Source organism: Salvelinus fontinalis, chromosome 12 (genome assembly GCF_029448725.1).
Source record: "Salvelinus fontinalis isolate EN_2023a chromosome 12, ASM2944872v1, whole genome shotgun sequence".
Taxonomy (NCBI): Eukaryota; Metazoa; Chordata; class Actinopteri; order Salmoniformes; family Salmonidae; genus Salvelinus; species Salvelinus fontinalis.
In genome coordinates, this window is record NC_074676.1 from 55,373,231 (window position 1) to 55,388,865 (window position 15,635).

Here is a 15,635-nt window from a genome sequence, read left to right on the forward strand (position 1 = left end):
GAATATTTACCTTCATTTTCAGCAGAGGCCATACATCTCATTCACTCACTAGAGAGTTTCCCCTGAGTGATGTGTGGTCTACCGTCTCAGAGCCCTATCTGTGTGTGGTCTACAGTCTCAGAGCCCTATCTGTGTGTGGTCTACAGTCTCAGAGCCCTATCTGTGTGTGGTCTACAGTCTCAGAGCCCTATCTGTGTGTGGTCTACAGTCTCAGAGCCCTATCTGTGTGTGGTCTACCGTCTCAGAGCCCTATCTGTGTGTGGTCTACCGTCTCAGAGCCCTATCTGTGTGTGGTCTACAGTCTCAGAGCCCTATCTGTGTGTGGTCTACCGTCTCAGAGCCCTATCTGTGTGTGGTCTACCGTCTCAGAGCCCTATCTGTGTGTGGTCTACCGTCTCAGAGCCCTATCTGTGTGTGGTCTACAGTCTCAGAGCCCTATCTGTGTGTGGTCTACCGTCTCAGAGCCCTATCTGTGTGTGGTCTACCGTCTCAGAGCCCTATCTGTGTGTGGTCTACCGTCTCAGAGCCCTATCTGTGTGTGGTCTACCGTCTCAGAGCCCTATCTGTGTGTGGTCTACAGTCTCAGAGCCCTATCTGTGTGTGGTCTACCGTCTCAGAGCCCTATCTGTGTGTGGTCTACCGTCTCAGAGCCCTATCTGTGTGTGGTCTACCGTCTCAGAGCCCTATCTGTGTGTGGTCTACAGTCTCAGAGCCCTATCTGTGTGTGGTCTACCGTCTCAGAGCCCTCTGTATGTGGTCTACCGTCTCAGAGCCCTATCTGTGTGTGGTCTACAGTCTCAGAGCCCTATCTGTGTGTGGTCTACCGTCTCAGAGCCCTATCTGTGTGTGGTCTACCGTCTCAGAGCCCTATCTGTGTGTGGTCTACAGTCTCAGAGCCCTATCTGTGTGTGGTCTACCGTCTCAGAGCCCTATCTGTGTGTGGTCTACCGTCTCAGAGCCCTATCTGTGTGTGGTCTACCGTCTCAGAGCCCTATCTGTGTGTGGTCTACCGTCTCAGAGCCCTATCTGTGTGTGGTCTACCGTCTCAGAGCCCTATCTGTGTGTGGTCTACCGTCTCAGAGCCCTATCTGTGTGTGGTCTACCGTCTCAGAGCCCTATCTGTGTGTGGTCTACCGTCTCAGAGCCCTATCTGTGTGTGGTCTACAGTCTCAGAGCCCTATCTGTGTGTGGTCTACCGTCTCAGAGCCCTATCTGTGTGTGGTCTACAGTCCTAGAAGAAGGACAGGGGAGAGGGGAAGAAAGACAGTCTGACAGGGGAGAAGGGGAGAGGCCCAGTCTGACAGAGGAGAGGCCCAGTCTGACAGGGGAGAGGCCCAGTCTGACAGGGGAGAGGCCCAGTCTGACAGGGGAGAGGGCCAGTCTGACAGAGGAGAGGGCCAGTCTGACAGGGGAGAGGGCCAGTCTGACAGGGGAGAGGGCCAGTCTGACAGGGGAGAGGGCCAGTCTGACAGGGGAGAGGGCCAGTCTGACAGGGGAGAGGGCCAGTCTGACAGAGGAGAGGGCCAGTCTGACAGGGGAGAGGGCCAGTCTGACAGGGGAGAGGGCCAGTCTGACAGGGGAGAGGGCCAGTCTGACAGGGGAGAGGGCCAGTCTGACAGGGGAGAGGGCCAGTCTGACAGGGGAGAGGGCCAGTCTGACAGGGGAGAGGGCCAGTCTGACAGGGGAGAGGGCCAGTCTGACAGGGGAGAGGGCCAGTCTGACAGGGGAGAGGGCCAGTCTGACAGGGGAGAGGGCCAGTCTGACAGGGGAGAGGGCCAGTCTGACAGGGGAGAGGGCCAGTCTGACAGGGGAGAGGGCCAGTCTGACAGGGGAGAGGGCCAGTCTGACAGGGGAGAGGGCCAGTCTGACAGGGGAGAGGGCCAGTCTGACAGGGGAGAGGGCCAGTCTGACAGGGGAGAGGGCCAGTCTGACAGGGGAGAGGGCCAGTCTGACAGGGGAGAGGGCCAGTCTGACAGGGGAGAGGACCAGTTTGACAGGGGAGAGGGCCAGTCTGACAGGGGAGAGGGCCAGTCTGACAGGGGAGAGGGCCAGTCTGACAGGGGAGAGGGCCAGTCTGACAGGGGAGGGGGCCAGTCTGACAGGGGAGGGGGCCAGTCTGACAGGGGAGGGGGCCAGTCTGACAGGGGAGGGGGCCAGTCTGACAGGGGAGAGGGCCAGTCTGACAGGGGAGAGGGCCAGTCTGACAGGGGAGAGGGCCAGTCTGACAGGGGAGAGGGCCAGTCTGACAGGGGAGAGGGCCAGTCTGACAGGGGAGAGGGCCAGTCTGACAGGGGAGAGGGCCAGTCTGACAGGGGAGAGGGCCAGTCTGACAGGGGAGAGGGCCAGTCTGACAGGGGAGAGGGCCAGTCTGACAGGGGAGAGGGCCAGTCTGACAGGGGAGAGGGCCAGTCTGACAGGGGAGAGGGCCAGTCTGACAGGGGAGAGGGCCAGTCTGACAGGGGAGAGGGCCAGTCTGACAGGGGAGAGGGGGAGAAGGCCAGTCTGACAGGGGAGAGGCCCAGTCTGACAGGGGAGAGGCCCAGTCTGACAGGGGAGAGGGCCAGTCTGACAGGGGAGAGGGCCAGTCTGACAGGGGAGAGGGCCAGTCTGACAGGGGAGAGGGGGAGTCTGAGAGGGGGAGTCTGACAGGGGCGAGGGCCAGTCTGACAGGGGAGAGGCCAGTCTGACAGGGGAGAGGGCCAGTCTGACAGGGGAGAGGGCCAGTCTGACAGGGGAGAGGGCCAGTCTGACAGGGGAGAGGGCCAGTCTGACAGGGGAGAGGGCCAGTCTGACAGGGGAGAGGGCCAGTCTGACAGGGGAGAGGGCCAGTCTGACAGGGGAGAGGGCCAGTCTGACAGGGGAGAGGGCCAGTCTGACAGGGGAGAGGGCCAGTCTGACAGGGGAGAGGGCCAGTCTGACAGGGGAGAGGGCCAGTCTGACAGGGGAGAGGGCCAGTCTGACAGGGGAGAGGGCCAGTCTGACAGGGGAGAGGGCCAGTCTGACAGGGGAGAGGGCCAGTCTGACAGGGGAGAGGGCCAGTCTGACAGGGGAGAGGGCCAGTCTGACAGGGGAGAGGGCCAGTCTGACAGGGGAGAGGGCCAGTCTGACAGGGGAGAGGGCCAGTCTGACAGGGGAGAGGGCCAGTCTGACAGGGGAGAGGGCCAGTCTGACAGGGGAGAGGGCCAGTCTGACAGGGGAGAGGGCCAGTCTGACAGGGGAGAGGGCCAGTCTGACAGGGGAGAGGGCCAGTCTGACAGGGGAGAGGGCCAGTCTGACAGGGGAGAGGGCCAGTCAGACAGGGGAGAGGGCCAGTCTGACAGGGGAGAGGGGGAGTCTGAGAGGGGGAGTCTGACAGGGGCGAGGGCCAGTCTGACAGGGGAGAGGCCCAGTCTGACAGGGGAGAGGGCCAGTCTGACAGGGGAGAGGGGGAGTCTGAGAGGGGGAGTCTGACAGGGGAGAGGGCCAGTCTGACAGGGGAGAGGCCCAGTCTGACAGGGGAGAGGGCCAGTCTGACAGGGGAGAGGGCCAGTCTGACAGGGGAGAGGGCCAGTCTGACAGGGGAGAGGGCCAGTCTGACAGGGGAGAGGGCCAGTCTGACAGGGGAGAGTTGATATAACACAACCATTCCACTGGAAACACACTGGTTGAATCAACATTGTTTCCACATCAATTCAATGAAATGACATTGAACCAACGTAGAACAGACTTTGAATTGACTTCTTTACCCAGCGAGATGGCAGTGATGTTCCTCAAAATGTGATCAAATGTTTATTCTCCTGATTGTTAAAGCTTGATGCTTTCAATGCTTCATTTGCATCTTTCCACCAGTGAGAAGTTAGGTACATAGATTCTCTTTTACAGTTGGTACCAGAGCACAATTAACTCTGAGACATATAGGGCTTGTAGAAATGAACTTAGTCTCTGAGACATATAGGGCTTGTAGAAATGGACTTAGTCTCTGAGACATATAGGGCTTGTAGAAATGAACTTAGTCTCTGAGACATATAGGGCTTGTAGAAATGAACGTAGTCTCTGAGACATATAGGGCTTGTAGAAATGAACGTAGTCTCTGAGACATATAGGGCTTGTAGAAATGAACGTAGTCTCTGAGACATATAGGGCTTGTAGAAATGAACTTAGTCTCTGAGACATATAGGGCTTGTAGAAATGAACGCCCTCCATGTTTACGGGAACATTCTGTTTACTCCTATTAATGCTAACAAATGTATTTTTCTCTTTCCCAGGAGATCGCTCGTCATCTTCGTCCCGCCTCGTTAAGAGCTCTGTATGGTAAAACCAAAGTGCAGAACGCCGTCCACTGCACTGACCTCCCCGAGGACGGCGTGTTGGAGGTGGATACCCACTGGTTCATCCACACATGAGTATTTCAGAGTAGCTCTTAAAACCCCCACATGCATCTGTTTAGCACTGAAGCTCATCAGAAGAAGAGTAGCATTGATGTTCCATTCAGACTGCTGCTTGTAACTCACAGTGACCAGACCAGGAACAGAATGGAGCTTGGTCCCAAAACGGCACCTTATTCCCTACATAGTGCACTACGGGCCCTATGGGCCCTGGTCTAAAGTAGTGCACTACGGGCCCAAAGTAGTGCACTATAGACGGAATAGGGTGCCGTTTGGGATACGAGCTAAAGCAGCAACAGCAGGACAGTCTCATGACTCCAGTCTGTGGGCCGAGCCGCTACGCTACAGATCCCACTGGGAAAGAATAGCTGGGCATTTAGAAACAAACTATTGTTGTTTAGTGAGGCAGGGAGGGAGGGGGTCTGACCTGTTGGACGTCATTGTTGGGGAGGGAGAGAGAGAGAGAGCGAGAGAGAGGGAGAGAGCAGAGCTCCTGATTTGTTGAGCAGAGCAGCCGGGCTAGGGACAAATGGCTCCTTGTTAATCATTAGCCTGGTGACTGGCTGAGCTGCCTAACACATTCCAGGGCCCAGACTAACCACTTTGGCCCAGCACGGAGCGGACCACTACACTGGAAACAGTCACACACTGCTATAGTCCTGTCTAATGGTGCTATCGTCCTGTCTAACATACTGCTATAGTCCTGTCTAATGCTGCTATCGTCCTGTCTAACATACTGCTATAGTCCTGTCTAATGCTGCTATCGTCCTGTCTAATGCTGCTATCGTCCTGTCTAACATACTGCTATAGTCCTGTCTAATGCTGCTATAGTCCTGTCTAATGCTGCTATAGTCCTGTCTAATGCTGCTATCGTCCTGTCTAATGCTGCTATCGTCCTGTCTAATACTGCTATCGTCCTGTCTAATGCTGCTATCGTCCTGTCTAACATACTGCTATAGTCCTGTCTAATGCTGCTATCGTCCTGTCTAATGCTGCTATAGTCCTGTCTAATGCTGCTATAGTCCTGTCTAATGCTGCTATCGTCCTGTCTAATGCTGCTATCGTCCTGTCTAATACTGCTATCGTCCTGTCTAATGCTGCTATCGTCCTGTCTAATACTGCTATCGTCCTGTCTAACATACTGCTATCGTCCTGTCTAATACTGCTATCGTCCTGTCTAACAGGCTGCTATAGTCCTGTCTAATACTGCTATCGTCCTGTCTAATACTGCTATTGTCCTGTCTAATACTGCTATAGTCCTGTCTAATACTGCTATAGTCCTGTCTAATACTGCTATAGTCCTGTCTAATACTGCTATAGTCCTGTCTAATACTGCTATAGTCCTGTCTAATACTGCTATCGTCCTGTCTAATACTGCTATCGTCCTGTCTAATGCTGCTATCGTCCTGTCTCACGAACTGCTATAGTCCTGTCTAATGCTGCTATCGTCCTGTCTAATGCTGCTATCGTCCTGTCTAACATACTGCTATCGTCCTGTCTAATACTGCTATAGTCCTGTCTAATACTGCTATAGTCCTGTCTAACATGCTGCTATCGTCCTGTCTAATACTGCTATCGTCCTGTCTAATGCTGCTATAGTCCTGTCTAATACTGCTATAGTCCTGTCTAATACTGCTATCGTCCTGTCTAATACTGCTATCGTCCTGTCTAATACTGCTATAGTCCTGTCTAATACTGCTATCGTCCTGTCTAATACTGCTATAGTCCTGTCTAATACTGCTATAGTCCTGTCTAATACTGCTATAGTCCTGTCTAATACTGCTATAGTCCTGTCTAATACTGCTATCGTCCTGTCTAATACTGCTATCGTCCTGTCTAATGCTGCTATCGTCCTGTCTCACGAACTGCTATCGTCCTGTCTTACATACTGCTATCGTCCTGTCTAACATACTGCTATCGTCCTGTCTAATACTGCTATCGCCCTGTCTAATACTGCTATTGTCCTGTCTAACACGCTGCTATCGTCCTGTCTAACACGCTGCTATCGTCCTGTCTAACATACTGCTATCGTCCTGTCTAATGCTGCTACCGTCCTGTCTAATACTGCTATAGTCCTGTCTAACATGCTGCTATAGTCCTGTCTAATACTGCTACCGTCCTGTCTAATGCTGCTACCGTCCTGTCTAATGCTGCTATCGTCCTGTCTAACACGCTGCTATCGTCCTGTCTAATACTGCTATCGTCCTGTCTAACACACTGCTATAGTCCTGTCTAATACTGCTATCGTCCTGTCTAACACACTGCTATAGTCCTGTCTAATGCTGCTATAGTCCTGTCTAACATGCTGCTATAGTCCTGTCTAATACTGCTATCGTCCTGTCTAACACACTGCTATAGTCCTGTCTAATGCTGCTATAGTCCTGTGTAACATACTGCTATGGTCCTGTCTAACATACTGCTATCGTCCTGTCTAACATGCTGCTATAGTCCTGTCTAACATACTGCTATAGTCCTGTCTAATACTGCTATAGTCCTGTCTAATGCTGCTACCGTCCTGTCTAATGCTGCTATCGTCCTGTCTAATAATGCTATCGTCCTGTCTAACATACTGCTATCGTCCTGTCTAACATACTGCTATCGTCCTGTCTAATACTGCTATCGTCCTGTCTAATGCTGCTATCGTTCTGTCTAATGCTGCTACCGTCCTGTCTAACATACTGCTATCGTCCTGTCTAATACTGCTATCGTCCTGTCTAATACTGCTATCGTCCTGTCTAACACACTGCTATGGTCCTGTCTAACACACTGCTATGGTCCTGTCTAACACACTGCTCTCTCTTCACTGCTATAGTCCTGTCTAATGCTGCTATCGTCCTGTCTAACACACTGCTATAGTCCTGTCTAATGCTGCTATAGTCCTGTCTAACATACTGCTATAGTCCTGTCTAATGCTACTATAGTCCTGTCTAACATACTGCTATAGTCCTGTCTAATGCTGCTATAGTCCTGTCTAGCATACTGCTATCGTCCTGTCTAACATGCTGCTATAGTCCTGTCTAACATACTGCTATAGTCCTGTCTAACATACTGCTATAGTCCTGTCTAACATGCTGCTATAGTCCTGTCTAACATACTGCTATAGTCCTGTCTAATACTGCTATAGTCCTGTCTAATACTGCTATCGTCCTGTCTAATACTGCTATCGTCCTGTCTAACACGCTGCTATAGTCCTGTCTAATTCTGCTATCGTCCTGTCTAATACTGCTATCGTCCTGTCTAATACTGCTATAGTCCTGTCTAATACTGCTATCGTCCTGTCTAACACGCTGCTATAGTCCTGTCTAATACTGCTATAGTCCTGTCTAATACTGCTATCGTCCTGTCTAATACTGCTATAGTCCTGTCTAATACTGCTATCGTCCTGTCTAATACTGCTATCGTCCTGTCTAATACTGCTATAGTCCTGTCTAATACTGCTATAGTCCTGTCTAATACTGCTATAGTCCTGTCTAATACTGCTATCGTCCTGTCTAATACTGCTATAGTCCTGTCTAATGCTGCTATCGTCCTGTCTAACACTGCTATCGTCCTGTCTAATACTGCTATAGTCCTGTCTAATACTGCTATCGTCCTGTCTAATACTGCTATAGTCCTGTCTAACACTGCTATAGTCCTGTCTAATACTGCTATAGTCCTGTCTAATACTGCTATAGTCCTGTCTAATACTGCTATAGTCCTGTCTAACACTGCTATAGTCCTGTCTAATACTGCTATAGTCCTGTCTAACACTGCTATCGTCCTGTCTAATGCTGCTATCGTCCTGTCTAATACTGCTATAGTCCTGTCTAACATGCTGCTATCGTCCTGTCTAATAATGCTATCGTCCTGTCTAACATACTGCTATCGTCCTGTCTAACATACTGCTATCGTCCTGTCTAATACTGCTATCGTCCTGTCTAATGCTGCTATCGTTCTGTCTAATGCTGCTACCGTCCTGTCTAACATACTGCTATCGTCCTGTCTAATACTGCTATCGTCCTGTCTAATACTGCTATCGTCCTGTCTAACACACTGCTATGGTCCTGTCTAACACACTGCTATGGTCCTGTCTAACACACTGCTCTCTCTTCACTGCTATAGTCCTGTCTAATGCTGCTATCGTCCTGTCTAACACACTGCTATAGTCCTGTCTAATGCTGCTATAGTCCTGTCTAACATACTGCTATAGTCCTGTCTAATGCTACTATAGTCCTGTCTAACATACTGCTATAGTCCTGTCTAATGCTGCTATAGTCCTGTCTAGCATACTGCTATCGTCCTGTCTAACATGCTGCTATAGTCCTGTCTAACATACTGCTATAGTCCTGTCTAATACTGCTATAGTCCTGTCTAATACTGCTATCGTCCTGTCTAATACTGCTATCGTCCTGTCTAACACGCTGCTATAGTCCTGTCTAATTCTGCTATCGTCCTGTCTAATACTGCTATCGTCCTGTCTAATACTGCTATAGTCCTGTCTAATACTGCTATCGTCCTGTCTAACACGCTGCTATAGTCCTGTCTAATACTGCTATAGTCCTGTCTAATACTGCTATCGTCCTGTCTAATACTGCTATAGTCCTGTCTAATACTGCTATCGTCCTGTCTAATACTGCTATCGTCCTGTCTAATACTGCTATAGTCCTGTCTAATACTGCTATAGTCCTGTCTAATACTGCTATAGTCCTGTCTAATACTGCTATCGTCCTGTCTAATACTGCTATAGTCCTGTCTAATGCTGCTATCGTCCTGTCTAACACTGCTATCGTCCTGTCTAATACTGCTATAGTCCTGTCTAATACTGCTATCGTCCTGTCTAATACTGCTATAGTCCTGTCTAACACTGCTATAGTCCTGTCTAATACTGCTATAGTCCTGTCTAATACTGCTATAGTCCTGTCTAATACTGCTATAGTCCTGTCTAACACTGCTATAGTCCTGTCTAATACTGCTATAGTCCTGTCTAACACTGCTATAGTCCTGTCTAATACTGCTATAGTCCTGTCTAACACTGCTATAGTCCTGTCTAATACTGCTATAGTCCTGTCTAACACTGCTATCGTCCTGTCTAATGCTGCTATCGTCCTGTCTAATACTGCTATAGTCCTGTCTAACATGCTGCTATCGTCCTGTCTAATACACTGCTCTCTCTTCACTGCTACAGTCTAGTTGAGTGGTCACCAAACCGCCGATCGCGATCGACTGGTAGATCTCCAAGGCATTCCTAGTCGATCACCAAACATTTCTGTAAAAAACCCAACGATAAAGCCTTCCATTCCAATTTGTTTCATTCGTTTAGCGCTGTTGGTGGTTGGTGCACTTGATTCAGCAGCCCTAGTGCCAGGAAGGGAGTGTTCACATGTTGAACCATTTCATGTGGGACTGGGCGGTGTACCGTATTTTACTGTATACCGGTATTTATGCACGGACCAGTATGGGTTTTTACTTTAACCTTCTATAACGGTATTTGTATGTTTGGTTTGTTAAATGTGATACGCCGTGTGTAACGTCCATTTTTATAGTTTACTCCGCTACTTGAGTCCTCCCTCTCCGCTCTCTCTCTCCATGCCGCTTTCCACACAGACCTAGTCCCGCCCCCCTGTCACTCAAGGAGCGGTTTGTTGTTGCTTGACAACGAGACACTTCCGTTCAGTCTGCCTGGTCAGCGCAACACATACAACAATGTTGATGACAACGATGCTGTTTCCACTTTGATCTTAATATAAATCCACAAGCGTTCTATAATTACAATATTAGTTTGTGTTTCTTACATCTGCAAACAGCTAGTTTTGTATTTTCTTAGCAAGTTTAAGCTAAATCGTGTTAGCTGCTAATCGCTAGTTAGCTAACTAGCTAATAAAAGTACCGAGTCGGAGCAAACGTAGCTAACTAATACAGCCTGATACCAGTACTGGTGGAGGCTTAAATTAGCATGTTGTTTGTACAACAGTATCTTCTAAATCAAAAAGGAATAGGCGAAGCATGAATATGTTGGCTATATAAATATAGATTTAATGTATCCAAAGATTAAAGGGTCTCCTAGGAAACACTGAACATCACTTTGGTTCTTACCCTGTCACAATAAATCGTCCATGGCATTTTCATTCGTTGACATGTCAAACACTGAATCCAAAGTGCCCACTATTATTTATATTCTAACTATAGAATTAGAATTAGAATAAACATTCTCTTTCCATGATTCCAAAAGTTCACCCAAGTGTTTTAATCTAAATCGCAATTGCAACATTTGGTTCAAGATAAGGCCTTAGTATTTCATGCCCATATCGTGGCAGTGTGGAAATCATCTGAAATTGAGTGCAGGAAATGCAGAAATTGATGGAAATGCAGGGAATAATTTTAGGTTGAAGTTGAATTGAACAGTATAAACCAATCAGAATGGAGAAAGACACACTGAAATCACTTAGAATATATGTGTTGTCACCCAAGGGTCACGCACTACTCTGAAAGCAAAAACATAAAATACCATGATATGATATTTTAGCCATGTCGCCCAGCCCTCAATTCACGTATCTGAAGGTAGAACTCTGCCTACCCAGCATGCCCAGAGAGCAAGTAAAGTGCACCTATAGGCCTACCGCTGGCCAATCAGATAGCTCAGAACACCGTGTCTGCACCGTTTCCTTGAGACCATAGACTGTAAAAAGAAACCTTGAGCTCACAGCAACTTCATTACTGTGAGATTTCACAACTTTTAAAACCATGTTATAGAGACTCAACGAATACAGCAAAGAGCTGCTGTTTTAATGAGTGACTTCCTGTTTGAGTTGTTACTCAGCACTGTCAACACGTTGCTCAACACTTTCTCAACCTATATTCTACTTTTCTACTATAACTCAACCTATATTCTACTATTCTACTATAACTCAACCTATATTCTACTATAACTCAACCTATATTCTACTATAACTCAACCTATATTCTACTATAACTCAACCTATATTCTACTATTCTACTATAACTCAACCTACATTCTACTATTCTACTATAACTCAACCTATATTCTACTATTCTACTATAACTCAACCTATATTCTACTATTCTACTATAACGCAACCTATATTCTACTATAACTCAACCTATATTCTACTATTCTACTATAACTCAACCTATAGTCTACTATAACTCAACCTATATTCTACTATAACTCAACCTATAGTCTACTATTCTACTATAACTCAACCTATATTCTACTATTCTACTATAACTCAACCTATATTCTACTATAACTCAACCTATATTCTACTATAACTCAACCTATATTCTACTATAACTCAACCTATATTCTACTATAACTCAACCTATATTCTACTATAACTCAACCTATATTCTACTATAACTCAACCTATATTCTACTATAACTCAACCTATATTCTACTATAACTCAACCTATAGTCTACTATTCTACTATAACTAAACCTATATTCTACTATTCTACTATAACTCAACCTATATTCTACTATAACTCAACCTATATTCTACTATTCTACTATAACTCAACCTATATTCTACTATAACTCAACCTATCTTCTACTATTCTACTATAACTCAACCTATCTTCTACTATTCTACTATAACTCAACCTATATTCTACTATTCTACTATAACTCAACCTATATTCTACTATTCTACTATAACTCAACCTATATTCTACTATTCTACTATAACTCAACCTATAGTCTACTATTCTACTATAACTCAACCTATATTCTACTATAACTCAACCTATATTCTACTATACCTCAACCTATATTCTACTATTCTACTATAACTCAACCTATAGTCTACTATTCTACTATAACTCAACCTATAGTCTACTATTCTACTATAACTCAACCTATATTCTACTATAACTCAACCTATATTCTACTATAACTCAACCTATATTCTACTATAACTCAACCTATATTCTACTATAACTCAACCTATATTCTACTATAACTCAACCTATATTCTACTATAACTCAACCTATATTCTACTATAACTCAACCTATATTCTACTATAACTCAACCTATATTCTACTATAACTCAACCTATATTCTACTATAACTCAACCTATATTCTACTATAACTCAACCTATATTCTACTATTCTACTATAACTCAACCTATATTCTACTATTCTACTATAACTCAACCTATATTCTACTATAACTCAACCTATATTCTACTATTCTACTATAACTCAACCTATATTCTACTATAACTCAACCTATCTTCTACTATTCTACTATAACTCAACCTATATTCTACTATTCTACTATAACTCAACCTATATTCTACTATAACTCAACCTATATTCTACTATTCTACTATAACTCAACCTATATTCTACTATTCTACTATAACTCAACCTATATTCTACTATTCTACTATAACTCAACCTATAGTCTACTATTCTACTATAACTCAACCTATATTCTACTATTCTACTATAACTCAACCTATATTCTACTATAACTCAACCTATATTCTACTATTCTACTATAACTCAACCTATATTCTACTATAACTCAACCTATCTTCTACTATTCTACTATAACTCAACCTATATTCTACTATAACTCAACCTATATTCTACTATTCTACTATAACTCAACCTATATTCTACTATTCTACTATAACTCAACCTATATTCTACTATTCTACTATAACTCAACCTATAGTCTACTATTCTACTATAACTCAACCTATATTCTACTATAACTCAACCTATATTCTACTATACCTCAACCTATATTCTACTATTCTACTATAACTCAACCTATAGTCTACTATTCTACTATAACTCAACCTATAGTCTACTATTCTACTATAACTCAACCTATATTCTACTATAACTCAACCTATATTCTACTATAACTCAACCTATATTCTACTATAACTCAACCTATATTCTACTATAACTCAACCTATATTCTACTATAACTCAACCTATATTCTACTATAACTCAACCTATATTCTACTATAACTCAACCTATATTCTACTATAACTCAACCTATATTCTACTATTCTACTATAACTCAACCTATAGTCTACTATTCTACTATAACTCAACCTATAGTCTACTATTCTACTATAACTCAACCTATATTCTACTATTCTACTATAACTCAACCTATATTCTACTATAACTCAACCTATATTCTACTATTCTACTATAACTCAACCTATATTCTACTATAACTCAACCTATCTTCTACTATTCTACTATAACTCAACCTATATTCTACTATTCTACTATAACTCAACCTATATTCTACTATAACTCAACCTATATTCTACTATTCTACTATAACTCAACCTATATTCTACTATTCTACTATAACTCAACCTATATTCTACTATTCTACTATAACTCAACCTATAGTCTACTATTCTACTATAACTCAACCTATATTCTACTATAACTCAACCTATATTCTACTATAACTCAACCTATATTCTACTATTCTACTATAACTCAACCTATATTCTACTATTCTACTATAACTCAACCTATATTCTACTATTCTACTATAACTCAACCTATATTCTACTATTCTACTATAACTCAACCTATATTCTACTATTCTACTATAACTCAACCTATATTCTACTATTCTACTATAACTCAACCTATATTCTACTATTCTACTATAACTCAACCTATATTCTACTATAACTCAACCTATCTTCTACTATTCTACTATAACTCAACCTATAATCTACTATTCTACTATAACTCAACCTATATTCTACTATTCTACTATAACTCAACCTATATTCTACTATTCTACTATAACTCAACCTATATTCTACTATTCTACTATAACTCAACCTATATTCTACTATTCTACTATAACTCAACCTATATTCTACTATTCTACTATAACTCAACCTATATTCTACTATTCTACTATAACTCAACCTATATTCTACTATAACTCAACCTATCTTCTACTATTCTACTATAACTCAACCTATAATCTACTATTCTACTATAACTCAACCTATATTCTACTATAACTCAACCTATATTCTACTATTCTACTATAACTCAACCTATATTCTACTATTCTACTATAACTCAACCTATATTCTACTATTCTACTATAACTCAACCTATAGTCTACTATTCTACTATAACTCAACCTATATTCTACTATAACTTAACCTATATTCTACTATACCTCAACCTATATTCTACTATTCTACTATAACTCAACCTATAGTCTACTATTCTACTATAACTCAACCTATATTCTACTATAACTCAACCTATATTCTACTATAACTCAACCTATATTCTACTATTCTACTATAACTCAACCTATATTCTACTATAACTCAACCTATAGTCTACTATTCTACTATAACTCAACCTATATTCTACTATTCTACTATAACTCAACCTATATTCTACTATAACTCAACCTATCTTCTACTATTCTACTATAACTCAACCTATATTCTACTATTCTACTATAACTCAACCTATATTCTACTATAACTCAACCTATATTCTACTATAACTCAACCTATATTCTACTATTCTACTATAACTCAACCTATATTCTACTATAACTCAACCTATACTCTACTATAACTCAACCTATACTCTACTATAACTCAACCTATATTCTACTATAACTCAACCTATATTCTACTATAACTCAACCTATATTCTACTATAACTCAACCTATATTCTACTATAACTCAACCTATATTCTACTATAACTCAACCTATATTCTACTATAACTCAACCTATACTCTACTATAACTCAACCTATATTCTACTATAACTCAACCTATATTCTACTATAACTCAACCTATACTCTACTATAACTCAACCTATATTCTACTATTCTACTATAACTCAACCTATATTCTACTATAACTCAACCTATATTCTACTATTCTACTATAACTCAACCTATAGTCTACTATTCTACTATAACTCAACCTATATTCTACTATTCTACTATAACTCAACCTATATTCTACTATAACTCAACCTATATTCTACTATTCTACTATAACTCAACCTATATTCTACTATAACTCAACCTATATTCTACTATTCTACTATAACTCAACCTATAGTCTACTATTCTACTATAATTCAACCTATATTCTACTATTCTACTATAACTCAACCTATACTCTACTATAACTCAACCTATATTCTACTATTCTACTATAACTCAACCTATAGTCTACTATTCTACTATAACTCAACCTATATTCTACTATTCTACTATAACT

General features: G+C 43.0%; 1 protein-coding gene and 1 long non-coding RNA gene across 2 annotated transcripts in view; one reads left to right on the forward strand and one right to left on the reverse strand.

Moving 5' to 3' along the window:
- The window catches only part of nme7 (NME/NM23 family member 7), a 177,546-nt gene that overhangs the window by 161,348 nt on the left and 563 nt on the right, over positions 1-15,635 (forward strand). Inside the window, exon 11 of the mRNA XM_055941122.1 lies at positions 4,245-4,352. Coding sequence (XP_055797097.1) covers positions 4,245-4,352 — 108 coding nt within the window. The remainder of the gene's footprint in view (positions 1-4,244; positions 4,353-15,635) is intronic.
- On the reverse strand, positions 13,609-14,058 carry LOC129867614 (uncharacterized). Its single transcript, XR_008761656.1, has 3 exons — positions 14,004-14,058; positions 13,720-13,779; positions 13,609-13,659 (listed from the first exon to the last, which is right to left on the reverse strand). It is a non-coding gene; the product is annotated as an uncharacterized LOC129867614 (long non-coding RNA).